Source organism: Gymnoscopelus braueri (genome assembly GCF_963280865.1).
Source record: "Gymnoscopelus braueri genome assembly, chromosome: 9".
In the NCBI taxonomy this organism is placed as follows: Eukaryota; Metazoa; Chordata; class Actinopteri; order Myctophiformes; family Myctophidae; genus Gymnoscopelus; species Gymnoscopelus braueri.
The window spans coordinates 41,625,923-41,642,054 of NC_137610.1; the positions used below are offsets into that span (position 1 = coordinate 41,625,923).

The 16,132-nt window shown below is 42.4% G+C and overlaps 2 protein-coding genes across 3 annotated transcripts; one reads left to right on the forward strand and one right to left on the reverse strand.

Annotated features, from left to right (window-relative positions):
- Nucleotides 1-356: 356 nt before the first annotated feature.
- LOC308091735 (ran GTPase-activating protein 1-like) lies at nucleotides 357-2,579 on the forward strand. The gene has a single exon (XM_080437443.1). The coding sequence runs from the start codon at nucleotides 411-413 to the stop codon at nucleotides 2,265-2,267; it is 1,857 nt and encodes a 618-aa protein (XP_080293569.1). The 5' UTR covers nucleotides 357-410; the 3' UTR covers nucleotides 2,268-2,579.
- A 671-nt stretch (nucleotides 2,580-3,250) lies between these two features.
- Nucleotides 3,251-15,928, reverse strand: nedd1 (NEDD1 gamma-tubulin ring complex targeting factor). 2 transcript variants are annotated; one of them, XM_080437442.1, is made up of 16 exons: nucleotides 15,851-15,928; nucleotides 14,157-14,295; nucleotides 13,500-13,594; nucleotides 12,975-13,091; nucleotides 11,571-11,711; nucleotides 10,555-10,784; nucleotides 9,666-9,870; nucleotides 9,060-9,201; nucleotides 8,765-8,884; nucleotides 8,004-8,096; nucleotides 7,685-7,768; nucleotides 7,239-7,393; nucleotides 5,766-5,925; nucleotides 5,300-5,438; nucleotides 4,777-4,843; nucleotides 3,251-4,541 (listed from the first exon to the last, which is right to left on the reverse strand). In XM_080437442.1, the coding sequence occupies exons 2-16, from the start codon at nucleotides 14,290-14,292 to the stop codon at nucleotides 4,437-4,439; spliced, it is 1,989 nt and encodes a 662-aa protein (XP_080293568.1). In that variant the 5' UTR covers nucleotides 14,293-14,295; nucleotides 15,851-15,928; the 3' UTR covers nucleotides 3,251-4,436. The 2 variants fall into 2 exon arrangements, with proteins under 2 accessions (XP_080293568.1, XP_080293567.1); XM_080437441.1 differs by having other exon boundaries at nucleotides 5,300-5,441.
- Nucleotides 15,929-16,132: the final 204 nt, after the last annotated feature.

Consider the following 16,132-nt stretch of genomic DNA (forward strand, 5'->3'; position numbering starts at 1 on the left):
TCATCTCAGTCCCACCGATCCACTGAACTGTGTATAATATATGGGCAAAGACTGACCCCATGTTAGTTCTGCTGAGCTCCACTTTCTCATTTGTATGACTGTCCTCGGTTAATCTCACAAATGGCTGGACCGATGTACACTTACATCAAGCCACGCAAGTACCATACCATACCATACATAGTACCATGTAGATTATTATTTAACTTTATAATGAAAGTCAATGACAGTGGGATCAGACTTGAAACTTTACCCAAATATGGAGCTATACACCACAGATACATACATCATAGGTGGCTGACATCACATACTGGCCACATACAATCCAAAATCCACATGGGAATCATACATACTCCTGGCCAGCGACTGTGCTGAGCAGAATACTGTGTTCACCGTCAACAGCTTTCAGTTTCATGCTCTCCAACGCAATGGCTTCGGATGATATTTCCCAGCTGGCTGATGTTTTGTCCAAGACCCATGTCAGGGATGAAGAATTGAGCTACAAAGGTCTGGGACTGAAACTGGACAACGCAGAGACAGTGAAGGAGTTGGTACAAGAGATTGAGCAGTACCAGGGTCTCCGGGCGTTGCGCTTGGAGGGGAACACGGTTGGCGTAGAAGCAGCACAGGCCATCGCCAAGGCCCTCGAGCACAAAGACCAACTTCAGAGATGCCACTGGAGCGATATATTTACTGGACGACTACGCTCCGAGATCCCAACAGCCTTGAGATCACTGGGAGGTGCACTGATGAGTGCAGGGGCCAGACTGACAGAGCTGGACCTGTCTGACAACGCCTTTGGTCCGGACGGGGTAAAGGGCATCGAAGACCTGCTGAAGAGCCCCACCTGCCACTCACTGAGGAAGCTAAGACTCAACAACTGTGGCATGGGCATCGGAGGAGGCAAGATCCTGGCAGCAGCACTGACTGAGTGCCATAAGCAGTCCTCAGCTCTGGGAGCACCACTCAGACTGAGGGTTTTCATGGCCGGGAGGAACCTTCTGCAGAACGAGGGTGCCACAGCCCTGGCGACGGCCTTCCAGTTGATAGGCAGCCTGGAGGAGGTCCACCTGCCCCAGAATAGCATTAACCACCCAGGCATCACGGCCTTGGCCTCGGCCATACAGCTCAACCCGGAGCTCCGCATCCTAAACCTAAATGACAACACCTTCACCAAGAGAGGAGCACTGGCCATGGCTCAGGCTCTGAGGCATTTGAAGAATGTCCAGGTGATTAACTTTGGTGACTGTCTGGTCCGCTCTGAGGGAGCCATTGCCTTCTCAGCTGTCCTAAGAGAGGGACTGCCTATTCTCAAGGAACTTAACCTGAACTTTGGGCAGATCACTGATGCTGCCGCTCTAGTGGTGGCACAGGCTGTCACAGACAAACCTCATATGGAGAAGGTGGATCTGAATGGCAACTGTCTGGGGGAGGAAGGCTGTGAGGCTTTGAGGGAATTCATGGAAGGCATGGACAGAGGAGACATGCTGGCCTCTCTCAGTGATGATGAGGGAGAGCCTGACGATGAAGAAGATGAAGAAGAGGACGAGAATGAAGTGGAGGAAAATGTAGAGAAAGAAGGTGATGAAAATGAGAAGGAAAATGGGATGTCAAATGGGGAAAGCACCCCCACAAAACCTCAGAGTTCAGCAGAGGTGGAGTCTTTCCTGGACAGCCCGTCTAGTGGCAAACTTCTTCAGCTGGGAGAGGAGAGGACACTTCTAATACAACAGGTGGACGTGTCAGACCCAGACAAGGCTGCTGAGGTCCTTCTAAAGATCTCCTCTGTCTACAGTGAGCAGCCAGAGACCAAGAGAGTGGTTCTAGAAACCATCGATGCGGTGTTCAAGAGGCTCTTTTCTGGTTCAACCCTCCAGTCCTACTGCTTCCTCTCCAGCTTACTTGTCCTGATGGGACTCCTCAAGGGTGAGGGAAAGGGCAGGAAGTTGCATGTTGTTCCAGGTCATCTACGGTGTCTGGAACATGCCGTCCAACAGGAATACTTCCCCCAGGACCACGCCTCACTGCTGCAGACCTTCCTCTGCAAGAATGACATGGTTCTTAAGTCAGGTGGTGGGGCCACACACAGTCTATGGTGGACCCCCGGAGAAAAAGTGCTCTCCAGAATCCAGAGTCTGTCCACCTCACCAACCGTCTCAAGTTCAACCACTGCCAGTACTAAACCCCCCGACACACAGTGCACTGTACTGATCGACACTCCCAACAAGGCAATGGAAGCTTTGCACTTGGACAAGGGACAGGGTACATAAGAGGTGGATCTACGTCTCATGACGTAAGTTTTTATGGTGTGGGTCAGACTGTCCTTTTTTTGTTTGTCTGAGGCTATTCCAGCAAATCACTGGACCGATCAGTGGCAAAGTTCTCGTGCACACTGCCAGTAGGCATTTTTATAACGTGGCTCTGGTTGCTTGTCTGGGGCTAATCTTGCAAACCGCTGGAGGAACTACCTCCATGCATTCCATTTCACATTTTATATATTTTTTAAAACATTAAACTTCAGTTTTGTTATCAAAGTCAATGGCACTTGGATTGGGCTGCCCTTAGTTTTCCGGGGCTGCACGGCAGTGCACGCACAATAGAGCTGATCAGCATGCAACTACCCTTTGCCAAGAGGTGAGGGTGGGTAACCTGCTGATATGACTACATATTTTGGGCAAGGTTTCAGCCCTTGCCCAAAATATGGTTTTTGACTGACACATTTTGATCAAAAAATTTAGCTGAAAAGTAGGGAATTAGAATCTCTGCATACATCATAGATTACTGACTGGCCAGTGGCCACAAAGTCTAAAATCCACTTCCCCTTTTTTTTAACTTGTGCTTCCTACTTACATTTTCACAGAAAAGTTTAATACATTTTTTTAAGGTTAGACATACAAGGCAAACCTATTACTACTCAGGCTCATCGCTCCCAGTGGCGTATGGGCCATCTAGGACTCTTCTCCATCCAACACAGCTTTGGGCTGTCCTTTCTGCCTCCCCCCGGCAGGTTCCCTATCTCGGCTAAGCAGCAGTGTTTTTTTGGGGGAGTAAACTGATTGTAATTTAAACTACAGAGGGAATTAACAATAGTCAATGCAAGTATGATGATGCATTTGTTAATTTGTCAAGTTAGTTTTACAGCAAGTTTTGTTTGCTGCATTTCAACTTGTAGCAGTATTTATTTTCAGGCACTTGTAATGGCTACATTAAAATATAAAATGTAAAACATCCATGTTGCTGAGATACCACTATGGTCAATACATAATTACTTTATTTATTTATTAACAGTTCATAAAAATATGACCACAAAAGCAAAGTGATATGAAACATAAGAAAAGCGATTAGATTGGCACTATTCGTCTAACTGGGCCAAAAACAAACCCCATGCCACAAAGTCAGGTTCCACGTTTGGTGCTTCTGTTGAACTACGACAGAATAAAACACACAGTATATTGATCACACCACACTGTCCTGCAGACACACACAGCAACTACTTACCGTTTTCTTTAACCCATTAAAACCGCACACCGGGAAAGCGTCCGTGTCATTTTAGATTTTAGCGTAGGATATTCAAAAATAGCAGATATACAAGCTCACAGCGCGTCACTTAGTGCCGCACTGCAAGCTTGTACATCTGCTATTAGAATGAACATTCTTGAAAAATCTTGGAACTGTTTGAAAAATCTTGATTTTTTTTAAATTACAAAAACGTACTGATTTAGAAAGCATTTTTAGGAATCGACCTCAGGTCTTAATGGGTTAAAGGCCACAGGTAATGTCTAGGCCAGGGATTAGATTTAATCTAAAACTTACATCCATAAAATGGTCCTAAATGATACATTATGCATTTCTGTACCCACCAATAGTATTCACTGCAGTTTGTGCTTTTCATCTCTGTAGGTCAGACAGTGCCATTTGGCTCTGTATGGACAGTGCTGTTTGCTCTGAGGACAGACAGTGCTGTTTGTAGGACAAAGTGTTGTTTGTCTCAACATGACAGACAGCTAGTGCAGTTTGTCTCTGTTGGACAGTGTCGTTTGACTCTGCAGGACATAGTGTCATTTGTCTACGTAGGACAGACAGTGCCATTTGTCTCCAATAAAGTAAATAAAGCTGTCCATCTGTACGGTGGATAAAGTACAGTCTATCTACCACTGGTGTTGCCAACACCTGGAAGGCACAGATATGGTCACATCTTCCACCCAAACATACACTGGAGCCTCCACAAGGCTGCTGTCATCCACAACACATCATTCAGTCATCATTCTTGCTCAAGGGCACTTGCGGCACGAGACATGGCTGTTGATGAGATACGTTGGCAGCAGCTGATGGTCTATAAAATGTTTTTCTTTTTAAGTTCAGCGTCCAGGTACAGTAACAAAACCCTCATCCTCACTGCTGACCCTGTGACCCCTGGGTGACCCCGGGCTGTGAGGTCATCAGTAGTTGGTCCTGAGCTTCTTGTTCTCCTCTTTGAGTCTCTCTATCTCCTCCACCAGCGTGTCGTTGACGGAGTAACGCTCAATCAAACCATGGATCTCATTCTGAAAGAAAATACTTGTTATTTGAAGAACAGTAATACACCCAGTAGAACCACTTCTACTAATACTGCAACTACTAACTATTAGTATTAGCACTAACACTATATCTTACATTAAAATTGGCTTATGGATGGACGGTGGATGGGTGGTTTTGTATAAAAAAATATTTAACAACTCTAAACGTAGAAAATGACTAATCGGTCCTCTGTACAATGGATCACACAACGTTGTGTCTTACCAGTTGGATGTAAAACTGCTTGACCATCTCAACCTGCAGATTCACAACGTCTCTGTGACATGCATCCCTGGGGAGAGAGGCTTTTTATTAATCTTCGGGTGGAATAAGGTGGGTTCATATCAAACACAGAATATGTATTTCGATACAGTACATAATGTGTTTGTCTTTGTCTTTTCACAGCTTGGGCCATATATGATATACATACATACATACACCAAGGTATATAGTCGGCAGTAATGTCAAGTCATATCAGTCAACAGTTATAGTCAATGGGCTTAATATGCCAGACCACAAGTATGGTCCTTTAATAAAACTGACCACAAGCAGCTGGGGTTCACATCAAAACACTGGAGAGCAATTATATCAAATTGTCCAATATGATAATATTTCCGTTTACATACAATAATGGAACAACAGTTGGTCACAGGGGTCAGGATTACTAGAGGTCTAGGGGACAGCCTTAGTAGAGGTCAGGGTTAGTAGCCGAGAGGTCAGGGTTCGGGGTCAGAGGTGACAGTGGTACCTGAAGTCCTCCAGAGTGTCCTGGATCATATTCTTTATGAAATGGATCTGCAGGGTGGAGAAAGGAGCTCCACCTCCTCCCTCTGCGCCTCCTCCTCCTCCAACCACCTCCGCAATTTTTTCAGACAGATTGGTGGCTACTGCTGACCACACGTTAACAAAAAAACAACACATAAAAAAATTACTTGACTTCTGTCTCACTTAACCCATTTAGACCCATCATTTTCATAACATTTTTGAATGAATATTTGAAGTTTTTCAGAAAACTTAGGTCAGGATTTAGAAGGCGTATTTAGAATCGGCCTCAGGTCTAAATGGGTTAAAGTATTGTTGGTACAGAATTGGACAATGACATTTATGGTGTAATGCCTATACCACTGCACCAATACATAAATGTTCCATGTGTGTATGTAGAATGTGGAGGTAGGGCTGTAATGTATGTGTACAGTATAGTTGTCTGTAGTTACCTGCTGCTGCAGTGGGTGTGGCTCCATGGAAGGTCTGAATGCCATTGGTTCTCGAACTGATGTCTGGGGTGAAGAAAGGAGGGGCCGACTGGCTGTGATTGGTCTGTGCTGATGTAGGGGGTGTAGTCTGTTCCTCTCCCTCCAAGCTGGCCCCACTGATCTGTTAATTATTATATTAATAGTTGATAATTTAGATGCAATAGTAGAGACATGTCGCCAAGAGGAGAAGGACGTGCAACACAGGTCTCCAGTTGGAATTGAACCGTGGACATTGCAATGTGGTCGACGCACCCACCTTATGTCAGTTATTCTATTAACACATTGGGTGCCAGAGGTTTATTAAAATATTATACTTTGAGTGCCAGGACTTTTTAAACATTTTGAACCTTTTTCAAGTAGTCACAAAATATTTTCAGTAATCACCGTCCTCACGGTGATCCCCTCATTACACACATACAGGTCTCGTACAATCGGGGGGAAAAAATTTTAAACATTCGGAAATCCATTCCATAGTTGCAGCCAGTTGAAAATAGTTAAATTAACATTGTAAAAAAAAAAAGTGCACAGGAGCCGAGATACAGGTTTTTGAAGTCATAAGTTAACCAGGAGGTGGATTGGAGTCTAAATCTTGTAGGAGTGATATTTCCTGTTGCTGTGAAGGAAAAAAAAAAAAAAAAAAAAAAAGTAATTTTTTTTTTTTTTTTCAAAAACCGTATATATATGGTTTTGGCACTCAACGTTAGTATGCGCAAAACCGTATATATACGGTTTTGGCACCCAATGTGTTAAAGAGTAAGTGTAATTAGGGACGGTATGGAATTTTTAAGGAACGGGCGGCAAGGTGGAAGTGTTGGACGCATGGGAAGCTCTGAAGGCAAACTGGAAGATGATACATGACTGTGTACCTTCTTTTAATATACCTTGGCACAAACCAGAAGTTGCTCTTCCTGGTTTGTGCTGTCAGTTGCGGGAACTACTTTCTTTTAGAAATTGTTCTTGTAGTTATGTAGTGAATTGTTATTAACACATTCCCTGTCCTTGATGGAGATCTCCGCCATTTCAAATCCAACCGCTGACCGCCATTGACGGAGCTCTCATGCTTTGTTTACGTGTACGCGCACATCACGGCTCCCGTGGCTCTGCAAAGATCGTCAATATAAAAAAGGTAAAAAAACCCTGGCAGAAGCTACATAATTAATTAATTAATACCTGGCAGGAAATGTGTTAAGAACTGTTTTAATTGGGACGTGTCTATGTTTTTGATGGTGGCCTAATTGTAACAGTAGTAAGCCACACGAGGTCCCCGTTTACCTTGATTTTACAAATGGCTAAGGGGGTCCACGTTGTGCCTCACTACGCCTCTTAGCCATTGTAAAATCTACAGTAAACCGCGACCTCTAGTGGCTTATTGCTTTAGTCTACAGCCTCTTTTCTACAGATGTCAGATTAGTTGACATAAATCCACTCATTTACCCTCTCAGGCGGGCTGGTGGGAGAGAAAAGCTCCTCCTCTCTGATTGGTGGTGTCTGGAAAATGGACAGTGGGCTGAAGGCACGAGAGGAGGGGTTTCCCAGGGGAGTTCCCAGGGGTGTCCTGCGTTGGGTGGGGCCAGAGGAGTAGGAGGTATCTGTGGAAACGCACAAAATTACAATTTCCTCCTTTTGGCTTTCCTTACAGACTAAAATGTAAAAATCTATCTAAAAGTCTATTTGTACTTAAACAGTAATAACCGCAATGCATAATCATTCTGATGTATCTTGTAAAAGGAGACACTCAATAAACTCCTTCGGTTTATTTGGCCTTCCTGATTATTTTTTAACCAAAAATAATCTAAGTTTATGTATATTTTGTAAATGTGCTTCCTGATGTTTAAATAAAGAAAACAAAGAAGAACCGAAGAGTTGAGAAGAGAACTGACCGTCTCTGACAGGTGAAAACACATCCATACTATTCCGCCCTCTGATTGGTTGGCCTTCTGTGTCTCTTGGCAACCCCTCCATTCCTATGGAAACAAGGTAGTTCACAATGGATTGTTTCTTACATCAATATTGTCAAGATCCAACACTAAAAACAGAAAAAGACAGGAACAGTCAAACCACTCACTCATAAAACACATAATACATTAAACTACTGTTTATTTATGCATATTTTGTAAATGTACTTTCTGATGTTTAAATAAAGAAAACAAAGAGGAGGAACTGTAGACAGACAGTACAATAACTGAGACGAGAACTGACCGTCTCTGATAGGTGAAAACACATCCAGACTAGCCCGTCCTCTGATTGGTTGGCCTTTTATGTCTCTTGGCAACACCTCAGGAATGGACATTACTATGGAAACAAGGCAGTAAACAATGGATAGTTTTTATTACCGGTACATAAATATTTTCAATATGTAATACTAAAAACTGAAAAAGACAAATAGTGAAACCAGTAACCACTCACTCATAAAACACATACACTAAACAAAGCATAAAACAGGAATAATCATACAATCCATACAATTATTATAAGAGCATAAAACAAGTGTATTATATAGCACATTTCATACAGAGACAATTCAAAGTGCTTTACATAATAGATAGGAAAAGCGCACAGAAAATAAAAAGATTGCGAACTAGAAAGGTTCCGCCAGGTCGGGTTGCCCACCTAGGGTTGTGTTGTGATCTGTTATAGCGCCACCATGAGGCTGATTGTGTGTGACAGTTCTGACTTGGCCTGATTGTGTGTGATTGTGTGTGACAGTTCTTCCTTGGCCTAGTGGGAATGTGTGTGCAAAGTTTCACGGAAATCTGACGCTGCGTTCATGATTAGGCACATTTTGTGCAAAACGGGCCCTGCAAACTTTGAAAGCCAATCATAGCCAATCGGAATTGAATCTGAGAAGTCTGACAGGTAACCCGGGTTAACAGTTAAACCCTGGCCTTGGCAGGGATAAAAAACGTATTACAAAGCCAAAAGCATAACAGTTGATGGAGTCACTGATGGGGGTCACAAACCGTCTCTAGCAGGAGAGAACATGTCCAGACTGTTGCGTCCAACACAGCTGAACTTGCCGTCCTGAGAAGCCAGGCGGTCTGCTGCCTCCAGCTGGCACTCTGCCTCTCTGTTCAATCCCTCTATACCAGACATACACAGGATGGATAGCTGATAATATACAGTTATATCTAGTAATATTCAGTAAGACACAAACACCTCCATAACTTATATATAAAGTATATGTGTATGTTTTGTCTATATATGTGGACTCTACTATACAATGTCTATTTGGTGTCTCTGTAAGCTAATACAGACCAGTGCTGCTAGCAGGTGTGTCTCTCAGGCTGGGGGGAGGGGTCTGGGTGGAAGCAGGTGTGCTCACAGCACTGACAGTGGGGCCTGACTTGATTGAAACCCTCTTAATGTTGGAAACTTTACTGGACACTCCTTTACTGGACTGGAAACAGAGGCACAGAGAAGAGAGACAGGGAGAGGTTATGTGCATTGCAATGCTGGTACCTTATTGCACTGTTTCTCAAAGTGGAGGACCAGGGGTCCTTGGGGGGTACCAGCTAAATTATTTAATATAGCGTCACAATCATTTTAACCACTTTAACCATATGTTATACTTTGGCTATTAAAAAATAGCAGATATACAAGCTCATAGCGCTGCACTCATCCCTGGCACAAAACATTTTTGAGATGGGGGGTCCGCAGCCAAATACATTTGGGGGTCCTTGACATGAAAAAGTTTGAAAACCACTGCCTTATTGCACCGTTTTCCAAAACACTTCTGGGTCGCGGACCAGTCTTTTGGGTGGTGAATAAATATCCTGTTTTCTTTTATCTTTCCTACAAAAATTGTAATAAAAATCTGCCTTATTTTACCCATTGTGTGTGTGTGTGTGGTGTTGTTGCTACCTTGTTGGCTTTAGTGTGTGTGGTCTGGTAGCGGAGACTGGTGACGGAGGTTCTGTGTGCAACGGTCGTCCTGGTGGGGGCGCTGGAGTTCCTGAGGTCGTAGTGGTAGATCTTCCCCTGGGTGGAACCCACCACCACCCCTACCCCATCTGGAGTGAAATCTACCGCCGTTACAGGACAATCCACACGGAGACTCCGCAGCACACTGGAAAACACGTGGGGATGCACACAATTAAGGCATTTAGCGGATGCCCTTATCTGGAGTGGTTAAGAGTGTCCGCCCTGAGATTGGGAGGTCGGGGTTCAATCCCCAGACGGCTTATACCAAAGGCTATAAAAATGGGACCCAATGCCTCCCTGCTTGGCACTTTAAACTTTGATTGATTGATTGATTGAGCACTTCATTGATAAAAAACACAAAGCCAGAAGGCTCGTTTCCATTGTGGTCTTTTTCTTTTTTTCTCCAAGCATCAAGGGTTGGATTGAGGCCCCATTTGGGGGTAAGTCCCTGCGTCATATAGTACTAGCGTCATGTCCAGGGGTGTACTTGTACATCAAACAACCTCACACTAAAACAAGATATAGGCGCCTTTAAGTATGTGCTGGTAACTACTACAACCTGGCATCTGTCTAAACAACATGGCATCTATCTACAAGTAAACATCATAAATAACATCTCAATAGCAATATACATAGCATCTATCTAAAGAACACAACTAGCATCTCTCTACACATAGTCAACAACCAGAAGTGCAGATGCAAATATATACGTGTTAAAACTTGTAAAGTGCTTGTAAATCGGTCTGAGCCGCATTCTAGCAGTAAGGCGGGAAAGTTCCTTTGCAGATGAAAGTACATAATTTTGCTAGTGGGGACAGTGAGGTCTTACATCTTGCTGCCTGTGTCATAGCAGATGATCTTCTTGTCCAGTCCCACGGTGACAAACAGCAGATCACTGACGGGGGAGAAAGCCAGGCCCGACGCCGGAGCTTTGTGGGCGCTGTCGAAGGAGTGGAGTTCCTTCTGTGTGTTTGAGTCCCAGAGCACCACGGTGCCACTGTCAGACACGCTGCCCAACAGGGAGCGCTTCAGCTGGGACAGACGAAGGTCACGGACAGGCTGCCGACCACAGGGGGAAGGGGCATTAATAATTAACCACTTAAAGCCTCTATTCTTAGTACAACAGACCTGAGTTACAACTGTTTTTCCATCTACAGTACACCAAATCCCTTCGCCAAACATAGCTCATTAACAAGCTCAACGTGTGAACTTGTAGATCGGCTATTTTTGGCGAATAGTCCCCCCCAGAAAGGGGATGTTGGGGTTCAAGTGGTTAATACTGCAGTTAATGATGAATCTACTAGTAGTAGTGCTGCTGCTACTTCTACTACTACTGTTACTCATTGGTGGGAAGTACACATATTTCTTACTTAGGTAAGTAACACAATATGGTATATGTTACACTTAAAAGGTCTGTATTCAAAATGTGTCTAGCGTAAAAGTACAAAAAGTATTGGAATCAAATTAGACTTCGAGTACCAAAGTAAAAGTAAAAGTAATTAAAAAAAAGGTGAACATTTTCAAACTAAAAAAAAAATAGCTGATCTACAAGCTCACAAAGCGTCGCAAAATAGGGCTTAAGTTAATGTAATTTTGCATTAATAATCTAAATCTGCAATTGTAGTGCTGTAAAAAGTACAATGTTTGCTTCTGAAACATAGTGGAGTATAAAAGTAACAACACATTTTTTTTTTAAATATGTTTATATGTTACTTTCCACCACTGGATGGTGCCTTGCATGGTTGCCTCTGCCATCAGTGTGTGAATGGGTGAATATGAAGTACCGTACATTGTAAAGCAAACAGCAATACAGCTATGCATGTTGTGTGCGGTGGGGACTCTAACCTGTGTACTTCCGTGTCCGAAGGCCTTACTGGTCATGTCGGTGGTCATACTGTGGAGAATGATGTCTCCACTGGTTGAACCAGCTGCAATATAGCTGTCATTACTGTTAAAGCTAACAGACGTCACCTCTTCATTGTGCACCTACACACACACACACACACACACACACACACACACACACATTTGATGCAAATATCAGAATTGAAGTTTCAAGTCTATTGAAAACGGTGCACTACAATTCTACCGGGGTTTTCAAAATGCAGAGATGTGGAGGCGCTGCAATTTGCCAAGGGCAACTAGTGTGTATTTAACATTCATAAAACCCGTTTGTCAAATCACACAGATGGTTGATAGGTTGATAGGTGTGGTATACCATGGCTATGACATCTGCCTTTGTACAGTTCTACGTATATCACTCCACGGCTAAGCAAGAAACCACCATTAGGAAGCAGCGTAGAACTCATTGGCTGTTTTGTCCCTGTGCATACGAGGCAAGAGAATCTTGGTTGCAGAATTACAGTCTTGGCTTGTCTGGGAAATATCTCTATATTTCACCTATATTGTCCAACGAAAACAGTTTCTGATTAAATGTTAGGCGAGAAACAGGCCATGCACTTTCTCAATAGTGATCAATTTCACATTTACAATGGCTAGTTTAAGTTTAATATTTGGAGGGGGACGCAGTGGGAGGGGGACGCAGAGCTGTGCAAAGAGGAGAATGACGAACTTGAAGGTTGTAAACAAACGTTGCAGAGTGACCACCTGTTTGTGTTATTTTAAATTGAGATTTGTCTATGATTATCATGTTGACATTATTTGATAACCATTTTATAAAAGCAAGTATAGACCAACCTTTAAACAGTAGACATCTAGGACTGTTAAAGCAGCACTATGTAACTTTTTAACTACTATATTATAGTATATTATGTCCCACAAAATTATAAGTTGTTTAAGCAATAACAATCATCCTTCAAAAAATGTATAGACTCAGGGGGTCCCTGATAGGGGCTTGACTGTATTACTATGTATAGGGGAGACAATGAGTTTCATCCTGGCATTTGCCAGGATGAAACTCAGGATGACAGGCAGAACTCAGGATGACAGGCAGAACTGCCAGTCAAAGCGAAGACTGGCCAATCATAGCGTGTCCTCACCGGACGTGCTTGCAGAGACTCTTGGGTAATGAAGTCAAAGACGTTGGCTGACATGTTATTTGTGTCCAAAGTGGCCACTGATACCCCAAACAACATAGTGCTGCTTTAATAATAAACAATACTTATACATCAAAACAAATGAAAATACAGCGATAAAAAACACACTTAAAAGTACAAGTTAAATAGAAAAAAGGGAGAAGTGATAAGACGGAAGAAAAGATTGCATCATGTGTTGGTGACATAGACCAACCTTCAGACAGCGGTGCAGTCTCCTGTTCTTCAGGTCCCAAATGTTGACAGTGTGGTCTAGGCCTCCACTGACCAGATACTGAGATGAACTGCTCAGACACAGACGAGTCTGCTTTTTCTAAACACAAACACACACACACAACCAGCAATTTACACAGACCACAGATAACAGTAATAGTTGTGTGGTTATAGTATTGAGCAGTAGGGATCAGCCGAACAACTTGTCCACTAACACCAACCCAGTATTCTGTATATTTACAGTAGCTGCAGCAGTAAAATTACTGAATACAAGAACGCTCGCCCCAAAACACGCTCGCCCGGGTCAAATCCGGCGACCTCGGAACGGTCGCCACCAGGTATTCCTAAACATAACCTCAGTAAAACTATGCCTAACCCTAAACGTATTCCTAACCTTAACCTCAGTAAAAACGAATACAAGAACCGCTGGGGCCGAGCGATCTTCGAAAAAGAAAAAGGGGGGCGAGTGTGTTTCCGGGGCAAGCGTTCCAGCTACCATATGACTTACCCCCTCAGCCAGTACTACCACTGGGACAGCTGTGGACTTGATGCTGGAAAGGACCAGTTTATCTCCAGAGCTGCTGGCACTCGCCACATACTGGTCTGAGATCAGAGGTCAGGGATAAACTCTACTGCCGACCAGTGTTACCAGATTTTGCAAGAGAAATAAGCAACCAGGTCTATGAAAACAAGCCCAAAAGAAGTGACTCTATAGGCCACATGAGCACTTTAAACCTCTAGATCTAAAAGCTCACAACGTGTCGTATCGCGACGCGTTGTGAGCTTGTAGATCGTCTATCTTCAAACAAATCTTGAAGAAAAAAAAAGAAAAACATTTTGAATATTTTTCTAAACATTTTAACAACGTAAATCTTGTACGGGGGTCCCTGCAATAAAATATTTTCAGATGGAGGTCTGTGGTCACGCATGACATTCAAGGCCGATTTATACGTACATTTGCACTCCGGTGCCGTGCATCAAAAATAGCCGATCTACAAGCTTAGCTCACACTGCATGGCAGTGTTGTAAATTGGTTATTTTCATGCACAACACCCGCTCACAAGTGAAGTATAACTGAGGCTTTACCAGACACATTTCCATTCACACAAAACGTACATTTACACAGTAATTATTAATATTGTATATATAGTCATCTGCAGGATACTGTTGCTGCTCCAGCAGACCTGGGTCACAGGGTGGGAGGGGCTGTGAGGGTTAAACTGGTCCACCACCATCATAGAACCAGAGTCCCACAACTTGACACAGTCTCCTGAAGACAACAACCTGGTCACCTCCTCCATGTTCTATTCACAGACAGACAGACAGACAGACAGACAGACAGACAGACAGACAGACAGACAGACAGACAGACAGACAGACAGACAGACAGATAGACAGATAGACAGATAGACAGATAGACATCCTGTTGGGAAATTCTGTTTGACCCTATTATGTTCTATTGTATACTAAAATCAATGAAGCAAACCAAATTTGTAATCATACTATATTCTCACAATGCACTGTTTTAAATATACGTCACTAACTTTAACTGTTCCATTCAGAATGTACTTATGTTGTTTGTTGTGATACATTAATTACTTAATTAATTAATAAACTGTTAGAAATGGGATTCTCTGAAAATAATATAAGAATGCCACAGTTCAATTGCAGGTGTACAGCAAAGTGAATGAGGGCTTCTAAGAGTAGAGACAACACTGTGCTGTAGATATTATGGACACCGACTGAGCAAATATTCACAAAAATATTCAGATGATAAACTCAATGACTTTATATACTGCTGTGCCTCCTGTAATGTGAGTTATGATTATTTCCTAATTATTTGAGTTGTCTTTTGTTATGATTTGTATGACAGAATCAAGGATTATTTAATAAAGTTGAACCTTTATATTTCTCGATCCACACTTTGCGACAAAACAAACATCGATATTAAGTTGTTAGAACGAAGTCAAAGAACTACAGTAAAGTTCTGGAGAGATACGGTTGTTTAATCGAAGCATGTTCAATCAAAACAAAGAGGTATACCGTATATAAAAGTAATCCAACAAATATCATGTTTTGCTTCTATAAGTGGTGTAAAGTAACTATGAACAGTTACTCCAGTACTGTACTTATAGGTACAATGTTGAGGTATTTTTACTTTACTGGAGTATTTCTAATTTTCTGTACTTTTACTTCTACTACACTACATCTCAGAGGGGAATATTGTACTGTTACTCCACTACAATTATTTGAAAACTTTAGTTACTTTGTAGATTTTGATTATTATTACATAACATACATAATCCACTTCAGCACTATACATTCCAGCTATTTGAAAATAGCCAATCTACAAGCTCACAATGCGAGGCATTGTGAGCTTGTAGATCTGCTATTTTCAAAAAATATTTTATACTTTTGAAAACTTGTGAAACGGGACATTCTGCACAATGAGTACTTTTACTTTTGGTACTTTTTTTTAATACATTTTGTACATTTTGATGTCAATACTTTTGCACTTTTAAAAAAAATGTAAAATTTTTATTCCGGACTTTTACTTGTAACAGAGTATTTCTACATTGCAGTACTGATACTTAACTTAAGTAAAAAAAAAAGATTGAGTACTTTTTCCACCACTGGCTTTTATGGATGTGATGGTTTGTTTTGATTGTCACGGATGCTCAACTTAGCCAAAGTTAGCAAGCTAATGAGCCCTATCAGTTAGCCAAGTTGACTAACGTGGCTTTCTTGATTAAAAGTTATCTAACTGGTACAAATGAAGGCTAAACAACGTCTAACAATAAATAAGTTAACTCCACTCAACCAATGTTAGGTCCATTATTAATAGTTTATAATACATACCAGAACGGTTGTTTTTAAACTGTCTTCCTTGAAGCTGCTGAACCGAATTCGTCCACAACAACCGCCACTACGGCAACAGCAGAGGGACACAAATATTACCGAGGAACACAATATATGCACAAAACTCTCTGGCGCGCGCGCACGCACGTTTCCGTATCCGCCGGGGAGCGGCTGGGCAAATTACAAAGCAAATTGTAACCTAGCCCACTGGTTCTCAAACTTTTTCATGTCAAGGACCCCCAAATGTATATATCAACTTGATATAATATATCAATTTGGCAT

What these genes read in the sequence shown, in the direction of transcription:
- LOC308091735 (XM_080437443.1), top strand. Translation starts at nt 411, where the DNA reads ATGCTCTCCAACGCAATGGCTTCGGATGATATTTCCCAGCTGGCTGAT.
- nedd1 (XM_080437441.1), bottom strand. Translation starts at nt 14,292, where the DNA reads ATGGAGGAGGTGACCAGGTTGTTGTCTTCAGGAGACTGTGTCAAGTTG. An exon ending in GGTCTGCTGGAGCAGCAACA is followed by an intron (nt 13,595 to 14,156) that starts GTATCCTGCAGA and finishes CTCTGATCTCAG; the next exon opens with ACCAGTATGTGGCGAGTGCC. An exon ending in TCGGACACGGAAGTACACAG is followed by an intron (nt 10,785 to 11,570) that starts GTTAGAGTCCCC and finishes TGTGGTCGGCAG; the next exon opens with CCTGTCCGTGACCTTCGTCT.